General features: G+C 38.1%; 1 protein-coding gene and 1 long non-coding RNA gene across 2 annotated transcripts in view; one reads left to right on the top strand and one right to left on the bottom strand.

Annotated features, from left to right (window-relative positions):
• The window catches only part of LOC132654573 (uncharacterized), a 48,518-nt gene that overhangs the window by 19,006 nt on the left and 3,330 nt on the right, over positions 1-26,182 (bottom strand). The gene's annotated exons all lie outside the window — the stretch shown is intronic.
• Positions 13,217-26,182, top strand: part of Cnbd1 (cyclic nucleotide binding domain containing 1) — a 371,846-nt gene continuing 358,880 nt past the window's right edge. Inside the window, 1 exon segment of the mRNA XM_060384618.1 lies at positions 13,217-13,505. Coding sequence (XP_060240601.1) covers positions 13,418-13,505 — 88 coding nt within the window. The 5' untranslated portion in view covers positions 13,217-13,417.

Genomic DNA, 26,182 nt, shown 5'->3' with positions numbered 1-26,182 from the left:
AGATGAAGGAAAAACTTTCATATTGAAGTTGGACATGGCAATCCAGGAGTAGGAAGAGTTCCAAGAGCAGGCAAAAGGGTCAGAGACCTGTTCATTCTCACAGTACCATAAAAATACTAAGCTAATAGCTATAATACACATATGCAGAGGACCTGCTCTTGACCCATGCTTGCTGTGTCAGTCTCTGTGAGATCATATGTGCATTGCTTAGTTTTTCGGCAGAGAACCACAATGACATACTTTAAAAACTTGTACTCTACCAAATTGGAAAATAAAAAAAAAAGAAAGAAAAAGGATAATAGGATAATTTTCTGGATAGGTACCATATATGAAAATAGATACAAATATATTCAATGAAATCTTTGCAAACCAAATCTAAAAACACATCAGAAAGAGCATCACCAAGATCAAGTAGGCTTCATACCAGAGGTGCAAGGGTGGCTTAATATAAAAAAAAAATTAGTGAATATAATCCACTATATGAACAAACTGAAAGATAAAAAACAAACAAACAAACAAACAAAAAACCATGATCATCTCATTAGATGTAAAAATAAATAAATAAATAAATTAAAGGCTCTTGACAAAATCTAACACGCATTAATGGTAAAAGTTTGGGAGAAATTAGGGATACAAAGGATATACTTGAACATAATAAAGACAATTTATATCAGGCCTATAGCCAACATCAAATTAAATGGAGAGAAACTGAAAGCAAGTCAATTAAAATTAGGAACAAAACACTCCATATCTATTAAATATAGTAGGGAGGTTCTAGCTAGAGCAATCAGACAACTGAAGGAGATTGAGGAGATCCGAACTGTAAAGGAAGAAGTCAAAATGTTGTTATTTGCAGATGATATGATAAGACACATGAGAAGCCCTAAAAATTCCACCTGGGAGCTACTATGGCTGATAAACACTTCCAGTGAAGTTGCTGGATACAAGATTAACTTAAAAAATCAGTTGTCTACATATGGACAAATGACAAATGGACTGAGAAAGTGATCAGGGAAACAACACCTTTCACAATAACCTTAAATAATATAAAATATCTTGGGGTAACTCTAACCAAGCAAGTAGAAGACTTGTATGATAAAAATTTCAAGTCTTTCAATAAAGAAATTAAGGAAGATATCAAAAGATGGAGAGATCTCCCATGTTCATGGATCAGTAGGATTAACACTGGAAAAATGACCATCCTAGCAAAAGCAATCTACAGATTCAATGCAATCCCCATCAAAATTCCAACACAAATTTTTACAGATCTTAAAAGAATAATTTGCAACTTTATATGATAAAACAAAACGGGTTAACTGAAATAACCCTGAACAATAAAAGAACTACTGGAGATATCACCATCCCTGATTTCAAGCTGTGCTAAAGAGCTATATAGTAACAAAAACTGTATCGTACTGGCATAAAAACAGACACAGTGATCAATGGTATCGAAATGAAGACCCAGACATAAATCCAAACACATATGGTCACCTCCATTTTGATAAAGTAGCCAAAAATACACACTGGAAGAAAATACAACATCTTCAATAATTTTTGCTGGTCAAACTGTATGTATTCATGTAGAAGAATACAAATATTTCCATATTCATCACCTTGCACAAAATTCAGATCTAGTTGGACAAACAACTTCAATCTTTATCTGAAGGAAGGTTGGGATTTAGTGCCACTTGTGAATGAAAAGTAGTTATTTTGTTGACTTAGAATTTCAAATCACCCAGGGACAATTTCAACTGTGAGGGAAATAATATGTATGTTTAGAAGGAGGAGATTTCTTTGAATATCTCCTAAACATTTAGCTTTCCCATTTTCTTCAGTAAATAAGATGTATTGTCATTATAAATTGCTCAATATTACCAAGAAGAAACCATTAGACATGAAAAAAAATGTAATGTTACAACACTTTTAGTCAATTGTATTATGAGAATTTAGAAGCTTAGTTGTTTCCTTGTATTTATATTCATTTTTGAAAGTAGTACTGTAACACTTGACCTGAGAAATACTTCCATGGTCCCAGATCATAACATTATGCTGCTGGCTTCCAAATGCTCACATCTACCTCATCTTTAAAACATCTAAAAGCACTCTCACAGTCTTCAAACTCCCATCGTCATTCAAAAGTTTATATTTAAAGTATCCTATGAGATGCAAGGCAAACCCATACCTGTGAGTTCTGCAAAATAAACATGAAAATTATATCCTTCAAACATACAATGGAGGGACAGTGTATACTTTCCTCCTTAAAAAAGGGGAAGGAATAAAAGTACAGCAAGGAGGAACTGAGCCAACGCAATACAGAAAACAGCTAGTAAATTCTGTAGCTCCGTGTCCACCATTCAAGCTCTAAACAGGTTGGTCAGTAATGCCCTACTGGCCCTACTAGTTGCATCACTCTGCCTGAAGCTTTGCTCAGGAGACATTTCATGCTATTGAATTTGCAGCTTTGAGGGTCTGCATTGTGTCTTCGTCATTACTCTTACAACTTTACACACCCTGCCTTTTTAAGAATTTCTTGGGTGGGAGTGGGAGAAGACAAAGGAGGGGGCTACAGTCTAGATGTAAAGTGAATACAGTAAAAATACTAAATTTAAAAAGTTTCTCATAGGGAATTTAATTCTGGTATACATTATCTGACTTTCTAAGCTATTTTTTTTTTTTCTGAAATATCGGTGGAAGCCTCCATGCAGTGCTTGCCTTCTGCGTGCCTGCAAAATTGACATCATATGGAAGGTATCAAGTTCTACAGCTATCTTAAGCAATAGTAGGGATGTTTTCCATCATGACAGCAGTGGGCTCTGAGTGCCTGGATGGTTAAACGTGATACATGTAATACAAGTCGTGGGAAGACAGCTTTCTAGACAGCTCTGTGTGTGAGGGTGTCACCAAGTTTCTCTCTTCGCAAGGCACAGTCAAGAGACTCTGACTGGCTGTGCTTACTGATTTCTGAGTTGTTCCAGGAAAAAAAAAAAAGAAGAGGTATAGAGGTTGCTTTTTAAAATGACATTGACATTCATTTTTTTATAATTTTTATTTTATTTTTTACAATTTATTCATTATATATCCTGACTAAAGCCCCCTCCCTTAACTCCTCCCAGTTCCACCCTCATTCCCTTGTCCCTCCTACCCCTTCCACTAGTCCATGGAAAGGGGGAGTTCTCCTCCTCTGCCATCTCCCCTAAAAACACTAACCCCCATCTCCAAAACCCTGAGTCAAAATAAATTCCTTCAGTTGCTTTGTCAGGTATTTAATCATGGCCACAAATAAAAACATAACTTCTGTGTATTTTTCTTCCAATTCTTGTATTAACTTAGTGGAAACAACAACAACAACAACAACAAAAAGACAAAAACAAAATCAAAACAAAACAAAGCCCGCAGAGCCCCATGCCATGGTCTAATGCTGATCTGTCTTGAAATGTTCACACCAGAGTAGTCTTACTAACTTAGGTCTTCTTAGATCAGTCTCTCTGTACAGCTCAGGCTGGCTCCAAATTTGCAATGCCACAGCTCTTCCACCTCTGTCTACTTCCTACCTCCTAACCATTATACCCTTGCTTTTCAAGTGCTGGTGTTACAGACACATCCATCATTCCTAGCTTAGCTCACTTATTATGTTTACACTCTGTCTCCCTCAAAGTCTCCAGACATGGACAGAATACAGAGATCTTCTTTGCCACAGTGTAACACAAATGGACTTCAGTCTAATTTGCGGTAGAGTCCTTATTCCCAACTGATATGTCATAAGCCCAGTCTTTACTATTCTCATTCTTGTCAAGATTCTGGTCTTCTGAGCAGCCATAGAGACATACAGAAGGCGCAGTTTATAGCATTCTAGACTTGTTCTAGTCGACTTCTTCTGACCTTTGCAAGAGGTAAGGAGTAGGCGTCTGCAGCCCCTTGCCCACCCCATACACACTTAGAACCAAAGTTCTGTCTTAGGTAAGATTTTAGTGTAGTAAATAGGCAACATTTTATTGTTGTGACCAAATATCTGAAAAAGTACTTAAAGAGAGGAAAGTTTTAACCTAGCCTCACAGTTTTATAGACTGCAACTCAAAGCTGGCTAGATCATTGACCAGGCCTGGAATAAGGTGGAGAACCTACACTCTGTGCCCTTCAAAGGCCTGGTTCTTGCTTTACTTCCTTCAACACACCCCAGCTCCTAGTTTCAGCACTTCCCAATAATCAAATTATGAGTCCACCAACATCAATGACATTGATTAGGTAATCATTCTCAAGAGTCATTCACCTCCTATCGTTTGGGGTACCAACCAGCCAGGGGCACAACCTTCACCACATGTTTTGTTTTCTTCACGCACATTTAATTCACAAAACATAACATTATATTCTGACATTTTCAGCTCATTCTGAATTTTGCTTTTATTGCAATGAGTGTAATTCAAGCAACTCACTAATGAGGTAAATGCTTTTAGAAAAAAAGTGTTAAATGACTTCTCTTTGATTAGCAAAATTCAAATGCTGAAATTTATTGGTAGCTGTTTGCTTTTTAAAATTTCATGAATAGACAGATTTGACTGCAAAGTAACAGCAACGCCAGACAAATCTGACAATTTCCAGGAGACCAAAGAATACTTTGATGCCTCTGAAACTATAGCTAAGAGCAGACATCTCAACTAGGGTCATCATCAGGCAGCCGCTGAGCTTGACAGTCTTTGTCAATGTTTTGTCCCTATGGTACTGGAGTATTTTTTTTTTCCTTTGAAGAGTTTTGTGGTATTTTCCCTAGAGTCCTTGCATTTTAAATTTAAAAATATGTATGACATTCTAAATTTGGCAGTCTAAATATGTTTTAGACTTGATTTCAGTCCAATAAGTATAATTTAATATGAAACAAGTATAACTTTGAGAATATGTCTAAGGTAATTTAAGTGATTCATTTAGTTTTAACGAATTCTGAAGTAGGTGTCTGTAATTCAAGCCCATTTATCTCCTCCTTACTATGTGCCTCCCTCAAAATGCTTACACCTGTCATCCTCATCATCAGGCTGAAGAAATGTTAAGACCCCATGATCTAATTACTTGTAACTTATGCTGAAATGTTAAAAGAAAGTGATTTCTCTTCTTTGACTAGCTGAAAATTATAGTAAATGCCAAAGTAGGTTTTGTTTTGTTTTCTAATGCAGCTGTATTGCTGTAGGATACAGCAATGATTTAATTTATTTATTTATTTATTTATTTATTTTTATTTTTTTGGTATTGGGGATTGAACTCTATGCTGCAATAGTGATGCTTACCAAATCTCTTTATTTCTTCCATTGTGAAGCCACAGCTTGTATGGCTAAGTAGGAGGTAGCATCTTTTTAAATATATTTTTTTCTCACTTGTCCAAGGGAGAAGTACACTCAGAGAAAGATCTATTCCATAACTAGTTACAACTAAAAATTGAATAACAATTATTTAGATCAATTTAATTATAAAGAAGCACTCAAAACAATTGACAATTACTTTTTCACAAAATGGCCAAATACATATAAAGTTTAATGTAAACAGGAATTGTACATACACAGTTGTCAAAAACAATAGATTGCTTATAAGTAAAACCAAAAATCTGTTCTAAAATTATAGAACAACAGTGTTATATATGAAGCAAACATAACCGTAGTGTTAAGAAACAAAACAGTTTCATTAAGTATGTTGGAAACCAGCAAGGATGATGATGGGCTTTGGGGACATTTAATTGAACTCCCCTCCTAACCAAACAATTGACTTAATGGAATGAGTCTATCACATGCTGCATACATTACTATGCATCATTACTATGCACGCGTTACTGTACACATTGATCCACTCTCTTGTATCATCAGTCTATATACTTCGCCTCCATTGGAAAGGGCATGGCCTCAGGAGAGATATTTTCTCTGAACCTGACCTTGCCTCTGTTGCTGGGCAACAGGTCCTCTGCGGAAGTGACTTCTTGCAAAGCCGCTGAATGTTTATACACCCTGTTAGAAACCAGTTTAATTGGCAGCTTTGGGAAGTGCTACTCAAAAGAGTGGATTAGAATTGCCACATCGACAGACATCAAAATGAAATGACTACAATAAAAATACTAAAATCAGGGATGTCTCCAGTTAAAGAATGAATCCATTTATCAAGCTGTGACAGCAACGCAGCTAAATAGCTTTGTAACACGGCATTATAGCTCTGTAGTGTAAATGCTCTTGATGATCTTGGGTCAGTAGCCCCAGCGCTCATTAACTTTTTAAGATGATATTTTATAAAGATTTCTATCTAAAGTGGTAAAAATTGTAAAAATGTGTTAAGTACTTTAAAGTCTAGGTTCCGTAATCTATAGTGTGTAGTTGACGTCTTTCCATCGTCTTTTGATATTGTCTTCTGCTCTAGGCTGGGGCCGGGAGAGGCAGTAGCACAGAGCAGAGAATCATCCTGTGACGTGCACTTAGAATGATGGCTAAGGAGCACAGTGAGGAAACAGCAGAGATCTGAAGCAGCTGCAACGTAGGGAAAGGGCTTGCTACCCACAAGGGCTTTAGCAGGTTTTTCTTTCTTGTTTCAATATTTATTTATTTATTTTATAATTTTTATTTATTTTTTTAGATTAATCACAGGTTATTTACTTTGTATCCCAGCCATAGCCCCTCCCTCATTCTGTGCACCAACCTGACTTAAAATGAGTGAGTAAGGCCGTATTATGAGCTATGAAATGAAAAGGTGAGTAATACATGAGTTTCCTATTGCTGTGGTAATGAAGTGCTAAACAACAGGTGACCTAAAATAATGCTATTAATCATTACACAGTTCTGGAGGCCGCCAGTCTGCACTAAGCTTTCAGCAGGCCCTGTTCTCTCTCGACACTCTAGAGGAAAAAAAATCCTTTTTTTACGAAACATTTATTTTGGTTGTGAGCCTAACCTTTACTGGCTGACCATCTCTCCAGCCCAGTGAAAACTCAGCCACAAGGGAACTCTCGTCCATGCCTATTGGAAGAGGAAAAATTAGTTTTCTCCTACAAAGTGGCAGTGGTGCATCAAGCACTCCAGGGCAGGCCCCAGGTTCAGTTCACCATATAACGGAGTCCGGGGATTTTGTGTATACTTTTATGTGGTTACAGTTTTTCGTCTGTTTTTTTTTTTTTTTAATTTTTTTGTTGTTGTTTTACGGGGGTTCGTTGTATTAGGATTTTGTTTGGTTTTGAGAAAGAACTTAAAGTTGGGTGGTTAAGGAGGGGGAGAGGAGCGGGAAGTACTGGGTAGAGGCTGAACATGATCAAATTATATTTTAATTTAAAATTGTTTTAAATAATAAAAACATGAAATAAAGCACAAAGATTTGACTTTTCTTGTAAAAAGGAAATGAAGTTATTGTTCTATAATTTAAAAAAGAAAAAAATTATTATTTAAACACACACATTTTGTGTCTGTATGTGCGTGTGTGCCGAAAACTCCAAAGGCCAGAAGGGGGTGCTAAAGTCCCTGGCACTGGAGACAGATGGCTGTGAGAAATCAGTTCTGGGTATTGGAAATTAAACTCTAATCATCTGCGTGAGCTGCAAAGAGTCCTTACCACTGAGCCATCTTTCCAGCATCCATAACTCTTTCCCCGTCTTCTTATTGTGGCTGTCTGCATGCAGTTCTCAGTAGATATTTGTAGGTGTGCCAGTTGAATGGCCATCTTCTTCTTGTCCATTTTCACTTTGTCTCTCCTCCACACACAGTCATGTTCATGTTCAAAATCTCAAATTATATAAGGATTTGCCTTAATGTCCTCATTTTTACTTGTTTATCTCGATGGAGACCCCATTTAGGAAAAAAAAAATTATTATTATTATTTTTTTCAGTACAGCTCAACATGAATTCTTTGGGGCAACATAGTTCTATATACAACGGGTATATCCTCATTGATCTGATTTTCCTCACATATTGCCATCGTGTTTTTGTTACTACTCTTGCCATTTGAATTATTCATTTGTGTGTGTGTTGCTGGGTTGAGCCTAGGATCTCCTGCATATTATATCACGCTTGATCAACTAAACTACATCACAATATCTTGTTTTGTCTTTAAAAAGAATTTGTGATTATTCTACAGAGTACTTGGAAGTAAGCTACTGGAGCTGGCACACAGATACTGTTTTGAACTTTATTGTTACCTCTAATCCCCTGAATGTGTCTTGGATAGTGACTCGGGAGCTTTTTAAAGTATGTTTAGGAACTTGAGGGAAAATGAAAATTAGGTAATTGAAGAAACGATAAGTAAGTGGATGAGATATATTTGTGCTCTCACTGTGTAAACTGAAATCGCAGTAAAACAAAAAACCTATTTCATATATTTTCTAATGGTTTTGTTTCTTTTGATTAAGTGTGACTGATACCATTGATAGGAGTCCATCCACAGAAAAACAACTAGGGATTTTGTCTAGAATAGAATACAGTTTTAAGGAACAATTTGACATGTCATAGAAAACAGATGAATAATCAGTATTGACGTGATCCAAACCTGTGTTTCAGTTAGATTTTTTTTCTGATAGCTGCATTATCAAACTGATAACAAACTCATGTAGTTTGTCGAATGAAGTCACTGCATTGTTTCAGCTAAGGCATTTCACTGTTACCCATCAAACTGCTCTATACTTGTTGCAGAAATCATGTAATAAAACATCTATTAATAAAGTATCAAAGAGATTATCAGCTATGTGTTATATATAAACATGTGCACACATTGTTTTTAAATGCATTGAATGTAGTCAGCATAAAATAGTTTTAAAGAGCAGATGCCACCAAGAAGAAAGAAAAATGGACAAAAAGAAAGAGCAAAAGAAAGAAACTGCTAACAGAAAATTATTACCACTAAGATGCTTTATTCTGAGCAATAAAATGTGACTGGTAGTTCTCTGGAGGAAATGTGCACAACAGTGGATATTTACCTAAACAACATTTTTTACTAAAATAGCACAATGATTTATAATATTGCAGGCTATTGCAGAAGTTTCTACAGGATACTTTGTATAGATAGTGTACTATATGGTACAAATTACAGTGATTTGTATCAGTGTAGAGTGCAAGGCTAGAGCAATAAAGAAAGAAGAAGAATGTTCTTCCTTAAATCACGAGGAAAAGCAGAACTGGGCACACATCTCTACACAACTTCACAGAGCATAGTGCATCAAAGTATTGAAACTGTCAAGTATAAATGACAATGGGATGATGTTAGGAAAAATCAGGAGGACGTGAATGGCACCTTTTTAAAAGTTACTTTTGGTTTTGTGGTTTTGGGTAATACAGAGACCCAACCTGGTAAGAGAATAAGAGCTAATGCAATGCTCAACTATAAATGAGAGCTCTGTTTCACAGACTCTCCCTACAAAGCTGAGAGGTCACAAGAGGGGGTGGAAAGATTACAAGAGGCAGAAGGGGTAGATGTCTGTAACAAAACATTGTTTGCTGAATGTGAGCTCACAGGGAAGGAATGTACACACAAAACTTTCATAGGGTCAAGGCAGCCACAGTTTCAACCATAGATGGGGGCAGGGTTTATATGAAAAATATGTGAGGAGCTATTGGCAACTGAGGGCTGCTGGGGAGGCAGTTTTCAGAGTTGCAGTCTTTGAGAGGCTACCTGTACTTAGTGGATGGCCCCATACTCATACACATATAGTCAGAAAAGTAGACTTGCTGAGAGAGAGAGAGAGAGAGAGAGAGAGAGAGAGAGAGAGAGAGAGAGAGAGAAACATTGATAGACAGAATTGTGCCTGGATTGCAAGACCCCAAAAGACCAGCAGGAGTTGAGCTCGTTGCAAAATACATGAGGATCTTTTTATTACAAGCTAGCTTGGGTTCACACTCTCACCGTCGGAGTGGTTGAGAGCCTAGAGCCTAGTGCTCAGGTTAGGCAGGTGATTTAAAGGGTCTGGTCCCTCCCAGTGTACCCAAAGCAGGGGAATTCCTGCCTGGCAAGCATCTATTGGTCAAAACACAAAATGGCACTTTGAATTTTTAATTGATTGGCTATAGGAAGGCCCCCAAACCATTAATGCTTTGGCTTCCCTTCTTTGGCTGTCCTAGGGGAGATGAGCTGGTTTCCTAGCAACTGTATCTCTAGTGAGCAGCAAAAGAATGCAGTAAGGCTGGTTCCTCCCAACCCCCCCCCCCCCAGCAGGAGGATGGATATGTCTCCACCTGGCTAGCCTTTGTTCAGGCTTGTGCTTTAAACTTTTAATTCTTTGGTCTCTCAATCCCAATGCTTTATATTCATATATGAATACTAAATAAAACATTAAAGGATGATAAAGAAAATCACTTACGGTACAACCTTGCAAGTACTGCAAGAGATCTGGTAAAAGTAATAGTTTCACTCTCTGTGGGAAAAGGAACAACAGCCAGGAAACAGGGTTTGGTCAAAACAGAGAGCTTTTGATTGGGGTTCTGTCATGTTATGGATCTAACTTAACATTTCCTACGAGGCTCTTGTGTTAAATAAAGAACTGAATGCTAGCTTTGGAAGTGTATTTGGATTAAGAGTTCTCAACTTTATCACTAGTTAATCCACTGATAATGACTAGGTGGACTCTTTGGAGATGGGTCTCTTGGAGGAAGTAGTCCTTCCTTTACTCTTTGTCAGGTAAATGTTATTTTAAGAGCCTACCTCTTTGCCTCTCTCTGCTTCCTGGATGTCACACAGTAATCAGTTTTCTTGTTCCCCGCCTTTTTGCCATGATGCTATTGTCTTGCTACAGGCTTAAAAGCAATACCACTCGCCATTTATACCCACATAACTCTTCCTTCTAAGGTACCTCTGTAGGTAGTTATGCATATGACCAATTGAATCTTTGGGAACATCTAAGTCACAGTAAAGAAAACGTAAGAAGACAAGAAATATAAGAGAATAGACATTTTTCTTTCTCTTTCTAAGGCCAGGAGACAAAGCTCATATCCTTGCAAGTATAAAGTAGATATTTTCCTTTTAAATACAAATAACTTGAGCACCCAGAGAGCAAAACTTTTGTGCATGGATAATGTCACAATAAACATGGCATCTAAGTATCTCTTTTGTATACCAACTTCATTTATTTTAGAACTTATTTATTGTAGCTATATCTTAGAGTGTTTATTTCTTAGAGTGGAATAATTGACTTTGAGAAGTATATAGATGTATGAGCATTGTGAAAATCTTCCAATTTTTATGAATGTTCAACACTCTTCCTTTTTCCTCCCCAGTACCATGGCTGGCTTACTTATAGCTTTTGCCATCTCTTTTATGAACAATTTTTACATCTCCTTAGTTTGCTCCTCTTTCATCTTCCTTTCTTTTATGTTTACTTCATTCAGTTCCAGAGTACTAGCTCTACAGACTGAATGCTAACTTGGCAAGATCTCAGATAGGCACCACCTCTTTGTATGTATGTAAGACTCTCCATGCCTTCCAATTTGCTAAATCTAGAATTTTGCAAAATTACAGCTAAATGAATGAATCTGTCTCTGAAATTTTTTGCTTCTTACCATTTGACTTATTCTTATCTTTCACCATTTATCTCAGTACAATCTTTAGTATGAACTAAAAAATGATTCACACTTCCAGGCACAGCATGCTATACCCTTATCTTCATTCTTTGTATTATTTGTGTGAGATACATTATCTCTATTCTATAGAGTAGATTATTAATATTAAGACAAATTAAGTTATTTATTTAATATAATTTTACAAACAAGTGGCTGAGACATGTGTAGATTTATGAGGAATATTCAGGAAGTCCCAACCATGTAATTTAATGCATCTTTCTATCAAGTATAAACCACGTGATTATGTTATTGTTCTTAGAACACATTTGCAAAGGATTCACCATCACTGGGAAAACTCATCAGAAGAAACATTTGGAGTAAGCTGTGCTTGTGAACTGAAGGTTTGTTATAAACACACATGTACTCATTTTCATGAAGATATATAGATTTTGCATAAAATTAATAAACAGCTTTATTGCACTGTTTACTCCTCAGAAATGTTTTGTTTGCTTGTATTTTAAATTAGCGATTTTCTTTTCAATTTCTCCTTTCAATCGGCTGGGAAAATGTCTCAGTGGGTAAAGCATTTGCTATGTAAGCAAAGAGGACCTGAATTCATATCCCCAGCACCCTCACAACAGCTGGGGGAATGTCAGTGAGCAATTGTAATTCCAGAGCTAGGATACAGAGACAGAAGAATCTCAAGGGTGTACTGGTCAAACACCTGGGTAATCAGAGAACTTCAGGTAAGTGATGTTGTCTTAAGAAAGCAAGATGGAAGTCAGTATGAGCAGACACCTGGTGTTGTACTGTGGTCGTCACACATTTGTGTGTGAATGCATGAACCTACACACACACACACACACACACACACACACACACACATCACATATATCACATATCCACCCTCACACATAGAATATTAAGTAAGTAAATATTTCAAGCAAGATCTAGTTTAATATGAAAATTTGTATGATCTTATATGTCTTTCAATGTATGTGGTTTGTTATATATGAAAAAGAGAAAGGATAAAATATAAGTTTTGATAGATGGCACAACTAAATAAAGGCTTCTACTGTTCTACTGCTAAGACTGATGACATGGGTTCAATCTCTGGGACACACAGATATATGGGGAGAGCCAGCTCTCATTCCTTGTATATATTACCTAAGGTAGATATCAAAATAATATTTCAAAATCCAAAAGATAATATACAGAATGTATATTGCACTAGAGCAATTGCTTATCCATCAAGTAACCTGTGACAGCTTTGGAGCTGTCAAGATGCCTGCTCTCTCTTCCAGTAGCTCGTCTTCCCTGATAGCCATCAACGGTGTGTCTCCTCTGCTTCCCAGCATGCCAGTATTAAAGCTAGCTCTGGTCACTGTGGCTCAGAGAAAATAACTGAAACGCATATCACATAGCAACGTGATATAGTCACGTGTATGTAAGGGTGAGTTTACTTCTCTGTAATAAATAGAATGCTATTTTACCTCGTGTTATAAACACAGAGATTAGAAAACTTCTACTTTTTCTGTTACTGGTGCTAGAAAAAGGGCCTTTGATTTGCTCTGTGAAGACCAAGTAGGCAAGGAAAGAATTCTAAATCATGGAAGACCAACAAAAGAAAATTTAACTTAATAGTTATGAGTACTTTGACTAAATTTGTGTCTGCCTTATGAATTCAGTGCTGTTTTTCATTTTCCTTAGCCATGTAGCTCACATAACCTCCTTCATTAATCCACTGAAGTAGAGTTCTTCCTGACCTAGACCTTATTCTTGCATCAGAACTGTGAATAGGAAGATTCTGTGGGCTTGGCCTATCAGAGAAGAGCTCGAAGGTTCTGTTTTATGATGCTCCAAAACTAAGTATGGACCTCTGATACTGAAGTAGGCTCTGTCTAGCTGCCATAGAAGTTGCCAAAATGCCTCTGGGTTGCCTCCCATCAGCTATTCTGGCTCACATGGTAGCCATTAACAATGTGCCTCCTCCTCCACTCCGCAGCATACCACGTAAGTGAGGCTTTTATGAAGGTCTCATGCCTTCCCTTGATTCAGTGTGAGAAATGGAGATGTGAGAGCCAATGAAAATACAGAGGCCCTTGCCTAACAGCCAGTAATGAAAGAGCATAGTTGTGCGAGGCTGACTTTATCTATTTGAGGCTAATTCTACTGTGTAGGTCTAAAATACTTTTCTCTTTGTAAAATGAGGATCTTGATGAGATCTGGGAGCTTCAGCAATGTTCCGTTTCTATATAAACATCGAAGTACTCTTTAAGGAATAGAGAAAGTGGGATCCCTGTGATATCGTAGGGACCTACAGACAAGGTTTCTGGAAAACCTTGAATCTCCACATTGAGTTGGTTCTACTGCTCCGAGTGCATTTCCACCAGGGAAGTCTCACTTTACATTTAAAAGGAGGAAAATCACTCCATTATTCTGACTGAGATATGTTTCTATTTTACTTTTGTATTGCAGCTTCTGATTTCTCATGTCATAGAAATTATAAATACAAAATTCAATATTTTGACATTTAGACGGTAAACAGTATTTACTGTGTGTAGTCGATGTAAGGCCAGCATGTTGTTAAGGGAAGTATATAAGGCAGTAGTCATGCATGTCTTATAGCTGTGTGGACACCAGTGTACTGATTTGTAACAGACAATAGTGTCGGTATTGAAATCTAAAAACAACTTTTGGTAGCTAGGTAACACTCAAGACTCAAAGCTGAATAAAGTATCACTTCTATCATTTTCTTCTATCTTCCTGTGAGAGTTAACTTCTAGACAAATTTTTAAATTTCACTGTCATTATTTTCAAAGAAAAGATATACAAAACAGAAGCTTATACCCTTTAAAGAAATATTATATATATATGTGAATACACATATCGATTTATCTAAAATACTAAATATATACTTACAAATCTTTGTAATTATTACTTCATTTGTTATTTTGTTTATTCAATTCTATCATAAAAATTCTTATATGTATTCAAGCTTTCTATTTAAGTGGAAATACATGTTCAAATAGTTTTTGTTCCTAAACTACTAATGTCAGGTCTTATTAAATTACTCCAAGTTTTTTTTTTTTTCATCAACCCAGGAAGTGTAATAGCTAGGAGTGAAAAAATCAAATTAATTTAGAATCAATGGGATGAGATGTGTGCTACCCTCTGCAGTCTCTTCTAAGGGCACTTGACTTGTGTGAAGTGATTAAGAGATGAGAAATAGGCCGTAATTTAGATCTTAGAGCTGAATGGAGATGGCGGAGCAGCAGACAGCGGTGCTCCTTGTTTCTCTGTAGAGGTTTTTAGTGGATGCTCTGTGCCTGTGACTGCCCTTTGGAGATGCGTCCTGCTAGCTTAATGGCTAGGTCTTTGTGTTAACTCCAGCAAGCTGACAGTTAGCTAGGTCTTTGTGTTAACTCCAGCGAGTTGACAGTATTCCTTGACCCACTTTGTTGTCACAGCTGAAACAATACGATCGTGAAACCTGAGAGTGGAGAAGCTTTGTGTGTAGAGTGACTCAACCTGCTTCCTGTGGGAGCAGTAAAAGTACCGTGTACATGCATAGGCGTGCTTGCTTAAATGTGTACAACATCTAGCCACTGTATACATTTTTGTTTGCTTTGAGTTTGACCAGGAAAATTAGACTTAGGAATGCATATTTGCTTTCTTTATAAATATTTACATGTGAATATCATTCACTGGATACATTCTACAGACAATATATAACTATTTTTCATGTTATGTTGTTTCATTTATTTCTCAAACAACAAAACAACACAAAAAAACCTGTGAAGTCTGTGGTAGGCCGGTAATGCCCAGCAGTGACATCTGCATTGTGAATTTCATAAACTCTGAATATGCTGAGATCCTGACAAGCAAGGGGGTTGTTATCTCTACAGCTAGAATCAAGGCAGTTAAATCAGCAGTTCTTGAGCAGGAGAAAACCCCAGACACTACAGTGCACACTGCAATCATAAAGGCTTATTAGAGAAAGGACACGTGAAAAAGGCTTGTGTGGCCATTATCAGCTTTGGCAGTGAGGGAAGACATGAGACAGGAAGGCATCTGCGCAGTATCAAAAGCTGAAAAAGACAGAGATGAACTCTTCCCTAGTGTCTCAGGAGTATCACTATCATGCTGATAGCTTGATGCTAGCTTGGTGACAGACTTCAGCCTTGTGATTTCCAGAACTGAAACACAACATATTGATGGTTCAAAGCTGATTCTGCCAATTGCTTACAAGGACAAGGAAAAAGGAGTACAAGCTCTTTCACAATTAGAGGCAAAAAGGCTTACATGTCATAGTAGGAGTCACAGCTGGAAGGGGTTTGGAGGCTGCTCGGAGTACCCTCTATATAAATGAACTCTACTTATAAAAACACAGAAGCAAAGCCTGTGGCAGCATCAATTGCATCTTGCCATTTTTGTCTGCTAAGCTCTTCCCGATTCAAAGGACTCCGTACATCATAGCTCTTCAAGCAGGGCTCTGCTTCTTGTCACCCGTGGCATTATGATTCCAGACAGTGCACACAGAGGCTAGGATTCCTATCCTCCTGAGTCGGTTTCCGGCTTACTGTTTGTTAACTTTGGAACTTTCAAACCTTCCTTGTCTAAAATCTTGTGACTCAGCGTTCTTCAAAGCTTAGTAACCTCAGGAAAAGACATTTTCTGAAAAACAAAGGAATATTTTCATACTTTATTTTTGAGAAGAATTTTTTCAAAGAGGTTGCAGTTAGAAGAGGATATAGTGGTTTTTTCCACCTGCACAAAGTTGCAGATGTTGGAATCAATCACATTGACCTACTCTTCTAACTTAATCTCTTGAAGCAAAGGAGTGTTAGCGGAATACAGGAGGCTGCCTTTGCCCTTACCTTGTGATTAGCAGTATGGTCTCAGGAGCTTTGTTTTTGCTAATAGGATTCTCTTCTATTTTCCTCACATTTCTTAGGCTTATCTTTCTGAAGAAAGGTTTAAAAATAGCTTGTACACTTAAACTACTAGCTCGTCTGGGAGGAATTAGTGCAAGAGTGCTGAGCTTTGCCAGTATCAAAACCACTTAAAAGTTCGAAAGACATTTGTAGATGTATGTTACTAGTTATTAGAATACAGAAAGAAAATATAAGAGCTCAAGCCCCCAGACATTTTCGGGAAACATGAAGTGAGCTGGTACTCCTCAGTGAATGGGTTTCTGCACTCTGTTCCATCGTATAGTGTGCATTCACCGAAAGCATGCAAACACCACGCTGCCCTTCCTAAGACTTCAACTCTTTGTAATCTGAGAGTTCTTTAGTAGCTGAAAATTAAAGGAGTCTCAAAACACGTATTTAGAAGACTGAATGTTGCACCATTTTAATGACTTAAACCCTTCAAACCTTCATAGGCACAGATGGTGGCAGGAGAAGTAGGAACAGAGGCCTTGTCAGGAGAGAAGCAAATCATAGAAGTGTATTTAATACTTAAATAACATAAAATAATTGAATAAATAAAGGAAACAAGTATGAGAACAGAAACTCCAAGAATATAGAAAAGAAGAAGATGGTTTAATTGTTCATGTGTGTCTCTCTGCTTGTAAAAACATCATAGGAAACAAGGTATGTATTGGAAGATTTTAAAAATTTATTTTTCAGAGTAAAAATCACTTTTGTTGTAAATACCATGGAGAAAAGATGAATGTTCATTGGAAAAGACAAACAACAAGAAAAAAGGAAGCAAGGCAATGTGGCACAGGCCTATAATCCCAGCTCTCTAGAATTCCAGGTAGAAGGCAGAATGATTTGGCTGTGCTACACACCAAATTATATATATATATATATATATATATATATATATATATATATATATATATATTTCCATCCACTTCTGATGAGGTCAAGGAACTGAGTAGGAGAGGGTGTGGGGAGGGAAATGATGAGGCTAGTATAAGATGTGGAGAGAGTGAGGAGGGGAAGCAAGAGGACTTGGAGAGAAAAGGGAAACTGAGGACAGGGCATCTCTGAGTCAAGCTGGAGACCTGCAACAGGGTAGACTCTTGGGAGGACATGGGGATGACCCTAGCCAAGTCTCCTATCAGCAGGGAACATGGAAACTGGGGAGGCCACCTTCTAGCCAGGCAGGACTTACAGTGTTGGGAGGGGAACGCCAATCCTCCTACAAAACCTTTGACCCAAAGTTTACCCTGCCTACAAGATGTGCAAAGATAAAGATAGAGCAGAAACTGAGGTAATGTCCAACTAATGCCTGGCCCAAGCTGAGACCCACCCCATGGGAGAGAGCCAACCTCTAACACCATTAGCCGTACCCTGCTATGTTTACAGACAGAAGCCTAGCATAACCATCCTCTGAGGGGCCCCACCCATCATCCCACACAGCCAAGCAGTAGGCAGAGCTAGGGGAGTCCTGTGGAAGACTGGGGTGTGTGAAGGATAGAAGGACCCATAGGGAAAAAGAAAACCACAAGAAGACCAACGGAGCCAACTAACCTAGGCCAATGGGGGCTCATAGAGATGATGCATGGGCTGGACCGAGGCCCGCTCCACATATGTAACCAGTGGGTAACTTGATCCTCATGTGGGTTCCCTAGTAAGTTGAGCTGGTACTGCCTCGACATGGACCCTGTTGCCTGCTCTTCAATCACTTCCCCTGGGGGGGAGGTGCCTTGCCTGGCCTCAGTGGATAAGGATCTTTTCTGAGAAGATGAGGGCAGATGGAACAAAGTGGGAGGATGTGAGCAGGAGGAGAAGGAGGGGCAACGATTGGGATATAGAGTAAATATATAAATTTAAGCAATGTCCTTTTAAAATTATGATTGTCATAACTATCTCAATATGTGCATATCACTGGTAGACAATCTTGAGTGGATTTTTAATATAAGTGTTTATTTTTTTTGAGAATTTTATAATGGATTTACATCATTTCCCCAACTCCTCGGGTCCCCTTATTCCTTCTCAAATTCATGACCGCTTCTTAATTATTATTGTTATTTTATTCACACACACAATTTTAAACAAACCTACTGAATTCATTTTCTGTTTAATGTTGTTTCTATATGCTTGTGTTTAGGGCTGAACACTTGTATTGGTGACCTTGTCAGAGGGCTCATCTCTTTGGATTCCTCCTCTCTCAGTAGCCATTGATGGCCTGTAGCTCTTCATCTGGGAGTAGGGCCTTGAGAAATTCTCTCCTTCACTTTGGCATGACAATAAGGCATGTCAACATATCAATCTTGACATGCAGGTCTTGTTTAGGTGGTGGCATGTTTAGATTTCTTAGGTGCAGCTGCTCTGTACTATATAAAAGATGCTGATTTGAAGCACACATCTTAGTTCTATCACTCCTAGAAACTTTCCATTTACAATTTTTTTTTTTTCCGCTGAGCCTTGGGTGTTTGGGTCACATTGGAAATGTGTCATTTGGGGTTGGGCACAGAGCGAATGCTTATTCTCTGCGTTTGGTCAGTTGTGCATCTCTGTAGTAGTCTCCACTTGTTTCTAAGGTGGAAAAGATTTTTGATGAGTGAGAGCTACTCTTATCTGTTAGTATGAAGATTGGCTTTTATAATTTAAATTATATGATTTTCAACTTGAACATGATTATGTCTGAAGAGGAAGTGGTAATGAAAATGATTGCAAATTGAATCTGTCTACCAGGTATCAGGCTGGGTCTCTCTGAGGTAGGCTACTGTTGTGTCCTCAGAAATTAGAACTTTCTTATCATATGACTGCAATGTCAGCCCCACAGCCAGGTGGGTGCAGCCTCTGTCTGTCACAGAACTAACCTCTGGTCTTCCTTCCAATCCATAAAGGGAACTATATACTTTCCTTTGTGGAATGATTAAAGAAATTTGGTCACATTAATTTCTCCTCTGAAGCTGAGGATGCTTCTGTTTTCCAGATTGTGGCTTTCAATTAATTTTCTATTATCTGATAATTATATCTTTCGTGACATGGACAAAATCTATCATGGCATCCTACTTTTTACATTTTCACTAATACAGTTTTCCTCAGTGGTAAAATGATGATTATCCCTTAGATCTGACAATACTAATCTTTGGGAAGTGGACATGTGGGGCAAGCATAAGGGGAATCCTTAGGTTTGATTAGACATTGAAATGCTCACAAGAGTGCCATATAGGTACAGCAGAATGGAGAAGCTCTCCAGGAGCTCCCTAGATGATAGACTATAAGCTGTAAGCTAAAATAAACCTCTTTGTCACTCCAAAAGATGTTTTTGGTCAGTGTTTTATCACACCAGCAAGAAAGCATATTTGGACATTTGGCTATTAAACTAGTGAGTTTGGCTATCAGCAGTCTTTTGATAGGCATTATCCATTTTCTCAGCTGTTCAGGTTTCATTAGGAAAAGCCACATGCAGTCCTTGATGAGAGACAGACATGACTTCCTAGCATCCCTCCCATTCTGCACATGTCTCTTCAGTGCTAACTGATGCTTTTACTGATCATGGGTTATTCAGGTATTTGTATTTTTTCCTCTTTTGTTTATGGAGCCAATGACTTTTTTTTGTTATATCCAAGAAAATATTTCTCTGGCCTATACTGTTGCAGCTTTATTCTAGTCCACCTACCCAAGGGTTTTACATTTCAGGTTTTGTAACTAAATCTTTGATCCACTTGAGTAGATTTTTTTTTTTTTTTGCCATGTGGGAAAAAAAGCCCCCTTTTTTTCCTTTTATTATTCATGTGGATATTCAGTTTTCCCTTCCCAATTCTTAAAGAGATTATCTTCTCTGCATTTGTGTTCTCAGGAGCTTTGTTGAAAATTAACTGAAGGTAAAGAGATGAATTTTTTAAAATTTGGTTCTGTTCATTGCTAGGTCTATGTTTCCAGCAATATTTTGCTATTTTGATTATAAGATTTTTCTTCCCTAGAACCCCTGCACAGATGTAGCCCATGGCAGTTCAGTGTCCAAGTGGGTTACATAGTAATGGGAAGAGGGACTGCCTCTGACATAATCTGATTGGCCTGCTCTTTGATCACCTCCCCCTGTGGGGGGAGCAGCCTTACCAGGCCACAGTAGAGGACAATGCAGCCACTTTTGATGTGAACTGATAGACTCAGATAAGAAAGGAGAGGAGAACCTCTCCTATCAGTGGACTTGGGGAGGGGCATGCATGCAGAAAGGGGAGGGAGGGTGGGATTGGAAGGGGAGGAGGGAGGGGCTTATGGGGGGATACAAAATGAATAAAGTGTAATTTATAAAATAAAGGAAAAAAGATTTTTCTTTTGGAATGATCTTTGTTGTCTACACTAAAAATTGCTTTGATTGTGCAGTCTTTTGGTTAAATATGAATTTTAAAATCAATTTTCTACCCTGGTGAAAAATACTTGGATTATTGTAGGGTTGCACTGAATCTGTAAATAATAGGGGTGGTATGGGCATTCAAAAAGTGTTGATACTTTCCACGAACATGGAATGGGCTTTTAAAGGCATGCATGGTCGGATATTTTATTCTGTTACGTAGCATTGCTTTTACTTAATGATATTACTTGCTGTCATACTATATAATAGTCTTTTTCTGATAACACTCACTTATATACTTCATTAATGTTAATGGTTGCATTATATTTGACTTTTGAATGTAATAAAAGTCTTCCTGATTTAAATATAATTTATTAAACAGTTGTCTCTTCTTCAAACTTGACACTCTGATTGTTCACATCTATCCATAGTGACATTAAAGAGAGAATGGAAGGCAGGAAAAGCTAAAGCTAAAACTAGTGTTTACTGTTTCTTCTGTTCTCTTTCTTATTTGTATATCCTCAGCATTGTATTTGTTCTATCCAAGTGATGAATATACAGCAGCCACAGAGTTTAATAATTCAACCACTTCCCTCTGCTTCATCAGGGAGAATGCTGTAGCTGCTTCCTGGGTGTTACCTGTGTTTTTTTCTATTCTCCCCTATTCTGGAATACCTGTCTGGCAATTCTCTGCATCAGCTTTTTACATTAAAATAACTGCTGTGTTTTCTAACTCCTGATCACTGGATACTGATTGATGAAATGAGAATTTATTTCTAGTTAATTTTGTTGTTTAAATAAGACAAACATAACATGCATAATTTTTCTTATTAATCTTTCAAAATTAGTATTGAAGGAATGGCTTTGTTGTGATGTTTTGGTACATACTATCTTTTTGTTGGTGTTTCTTTTCCTAATTGCCCTGCTCACTCTGGTTACACTCCTTTTCTCAGCCTAGCCTTCCTTTTGCTTTCTTCACCCCTTTTCACCTTCCCCTTAAAACTACTGTTTAATTTCTCATGTGTCTCTGTAGTTTCCTGAATTATTTCCTTATATTCATATATCCAGCATATTAAAATATGGGATCTACATAAAAGGGTATGAGAAAAAACATAGAACATTTGTCTTTCTGAGTCTGGCTGATTTTGTTTAACTCCAGGTTTCCTAGTTGTATCAATTTTTCTAGACTGGATGACTTTATATTTTTATGGTGATAATGTGAAGCCAATAGCCACTAAGTTTGCACCAGGGGTTCAGTGAGTATACTCTCCACATGAGATTTCTTGTGACAGTCTAAAAAATCACAGGGTCACAGTGAGGAGGGCAAAGGACCACCAGCAGGTCTCAATTGTGCAGAAGTCCTGATGACGTCAACTAGATTGGAAGGTGGGGCGCTCTCTCTCTGTCATACCCCAAATGTTCTCTACTCTTCTCTCCCGCCTCACTCATAGCAGGGTTGAATGACTATTGAGAAATCCCGATGCTGATATCCACATGGCTGCACCAGCTGACACATCAGCAATGATGACAGCTTCCCGTTTTGCCACTGCACAGGCTCATCAGCAGGAGCTGCTATTTGGGTTCTGTTTTCCTTTTCATTCCCTCTTTCCTTCTTTCTGTCTTTCCTTCCTTCCTTCCTTCCTTCCTTCCTTCCTTCCTTCCTTCCTTCCTTCCTTCCTTCCTTTCTTCTTTGTTTTTTTTAGATGTTTAAAATTTATTTTTAATTTATTTTTTTTTAATTTTATTTTTCTTTTTAGTTACATTTTGTTAACTCTGTGTCCCAGCTGTATCCTGCTCCCTCATTCCCTCCCCAACCCCACACTCCCTCCCTGGTCTCCTCCCTGCCCCTTTCCATGTCCACTGATAGGGGAGGAGGTTTTGACCCTGTTTTATCAGGTATCTTCAGGACTGGCTGCAAAGTCCTCCTCTGTGGCCTAACAGGACTGCTCCTCCCCTGGGGGGGAGGGGAGGTCAAAGAGCCTGCCCTTGAGATCCTGTTAGAAATAGTCCTTGTTCCCCTTACTTTGGAAAACTACTTGGTTACTGAGCTACCCCGGGGCCACATCTGAGCAGAAGTTCTAGGTTATATCCATAGATGGTCCTTGGTTGAGTGTCAGTCTCAGAAAAAACCCTGTGCCCAGATATATTTGGTCCTTGTAGAGCTCCTATCCTTTCCATATCATACTAACTCCCCTTCTTTCATATGATTCCCTGCACTCTGCCGAGGGTTTGGTTATGAGTCCTAGTGTCTGCTTTGAAACACTGCTAGGTAGAGTCTTTCAGATGCCTTCTGCGGTAGATTCCCGTCATACGTTCAATGCCCATCCCATTTGTCTTTCTAAGTGAGGATTGATCATCTTCACCCGTTTCTGCTTTCTTGATTATCTTCTTTAGGTGTGTAGATTTCATTATGTTTATCATATCTTGTAGGTCTATATAAGCGAGTATATACCATGTTTGTCTTTCTCCTTCTGGGATACTTCACCCAGAATGATCTTTTCTAGATCCCACCATTTGCCTGCAAATTTCATGATTTCCTCCGTTTTGATTGCTGAGCAGTATTCCATTGTGTAAAAATACCACAATTTCTGTATCCATTCCTCCGCTGATGGACATCTGGGTTGTTTCCAGGTTCTGGCTATTACAAATAAAGCTGCTACAAATATGGTTGAACAAATGTCCTTGTTGTGTACTTGAGAAAATTTTGGGTATATACCTAGGAGTGGTATAGCTGGATCTTGAGGTAGCACTACTCCTAATTGTCTAAGAAAGCGCCAGATTGACTTGCAAAGTGGTTGTACCAGTTTACATTCCCACCAGCAATGGAGGAGGGTTCCCCTTTCACCACAACCTCTCCAGCATGTGTTGTCACTTGAGTTTTGATCTTGGCCATTCTGATGGGTATAAGGTGAAATCTCAGGGTCGTTTTGATTTGCATTTCCCTAATGGCTAATGAGGTTGAGCATTTCTTTAAGTGTTTCTCTGCCATTCGATGTTCCTCTATCAAGAATTTTCTGTTTAGCTCTGTTCCCCATTTTTTAATTGGATTACTTGGTTTGTTGCTTTTCAGCTTCTTTAGTTGTTTATATATACTGGATATTAGCCCTCTGTCAAATAAAGGTTTGGTGAAGATTTTTTCCCAATCTGTAGGCAGTCGTTTTGTTTTGATGACAGTGTCTTTTGCTTTACAGGAGCTTTTCATTTTCATTAGGTCCCATTTATTGATTGCTGCTCTTAGAGCCTGTGCTGTTGGTGTTCTGTTCAGGAAGTTGTCTCCTATGCCAATGAGTTCTAGGCTGTTCCCCACTTTTTTTTCCAACTGATTTAGAGTATCTGGTTTTATGTTGAGGTCCTTGATCCACTTTGACTTTAGTTTTGTGCAGGGTGATAAATATGGATCTATTTTCATTTTTCTGCATGTAGACATTCAGTTGGTCCAGCACCATTTGTTGAAGATGCTGTCTTTTTTCCATTGAATAGATTAGGCTTCTTTTTCAAATATCGAGTGTTCATAGGTGTGTGGGTTTATTTCTGGGTCTTCTATGCGGTTCCATTGATCTTCCTTTCTGTTTCTATACCAATACCATGCAATTTTTATTATTGTTGCCATGTAGTACCGCTTGAGATCGGGGATGGAGATACCTCCAGATGATCTGTTGTTGTACAGGATCATTTTGGAGATTCTGGGTTTTTTGTTTCTCCATATGAAGCTGAGAATCTTTTTTTCAAGGTCTGTAAAGAATTGAGTTGGTATTTGATGAGAATTGTATTGAATCTGTAGATTGCTTTTGGCAGGATGGCCATTTTTACAATGTTTTTCCTACCAATCCATGAGCACGGGAGATCTTTCCATCTTCTGATATCTTCTTCAATTTCTTTCTTCAGAGACTTGAAGTTTTTCCTCAAACAGGTCTTTCACTTGCTTGGTTAGAGTCACACCAAGGTACTTTATGTTACTAGTGGCTATTGTGAAGGGTGTTGTTTCCCTAATTTCTTTCTGAGCCTTTTTGTCTTTGGTATACAGGAGGGCTTCTAATTTTTTTGAGTTGATTTTGTATCCTGCCACTTTGCTGAAGGTGTTTATCAACTGAAGGAGTTCTCTGGTTGAATTTTTGGGGTCGCTCATGTATACTATCATATCATCTGCAAATAGTGACCCTTTGACCTCTTCCTTTCCGATTTGTATCCCCTTGATCTCCTTTAGTTGTCTTATTGCTCTGGCTAGGACTTCAAGTACTATGTTGAAGAGATATGGAGATAGTGGACAGCCTTGTCTTGTCCCTGATTTCAGTGGGATTGATTTAAGTTTCTCTTCATTGAGTTTGATGTTGGCTATAGGCTTGCTGTATATTGCCTTTACTATCTTTAGGTATGTTCCTTGTATCCCTGATCTCTCCAAGACTTTATACATGAATGGGTGTTGGACTTTGTCAAATGCTTTTTCGGCATCTAAGGAGATGATCATGTGGTTTTTCTCCTTCAGTTTGTTTACGTGGTGGATTACATCGATGGATTTCCATATGTTGAACCACCCTTGCATGCCTGGGATGAAGCCTACTTGGCCATGGTGGATGATATCTTTAATGTGTTCTTGAGTTCGGTTTGCAAGTATTTTATTGAGTATTTTTGCATCAATGTTCACAAGCGAGATAGGTCTGAAGTTCTCTTTTTTTGTTGGATCTTTGTGTGGTTTAGGTATCAAGGTGACTGTGGCTTCCTAGAATGAGTTTGGTAGTGTTCTTTCTGTTTCTATTTTGTGGAATAGTTTGAGGAGAATTGGTGTTAGCACTTCTTTGAAGGTCTTGTAGAATTCTGCACTGAAGCCATCTGGCCCAGGGCTTTTTTTGGAGGGGAGACTGTTAATGACTGCTTCAATTTCCTTGGGAGATATAGGGCTATTCAGTCATTCTACCTGATCTTGACTTAATTTTGGTAGATGGAATCTGTCAAGAAAATTATCTATTTCATTTAGATTTTCAAATTTTGTGGCATATAGGCTTTTGTAGTATGACCTAATAATTGTTTCTGTAGGGCTCGTTTGCTGTGTAGATATTGCATAAATTTAGTTTTGTTATGGAATATTTTGTCTTCTCCATCTATGTTGATTGAAAGCTTTGCAGGGTATAGTAGTCTAGGTTGACATTTGTGATCTCTTAGAATCTCCATGATATCTGCTCAGGCCCTTCTGGCTTTCATAGTTTCTGATGAGAAGTCCGGTGTGATTCTGATAGGTCTACATTCATATGTTACTTGGCCTTTTTCCCTTGCTGCTTTTAATATCTTTTCTTTGTTCTGTAAATTTAGTGTTTTGACTATGATGTGACGTGATGTGTTTCTTTTCTGGTCTAGTCTATTTGGAGTTCTGTAGGCCTCTTGTATATTTATGGACATCTCTTTCTTTAAGTTGAGAAAATTTTTCTTCTATG

This window comes from Meriones unguiculatus, chromosome 6, assembly GCF_030254825.1.
Source record: "Meriones unguiculatus strain TT.TT164.6M chromosome 6, Bangor_MerUng_6.1, whole genome shotgun sequence".
NCBI lineage: Eukaryota > Metazoa > Chordata > Mammalia > Rodentia > Muridae > Meriones > Meriones unguiculatus.
This window is presented reverse-complemented; position numbering and strand designations above follow the sequence as displayed.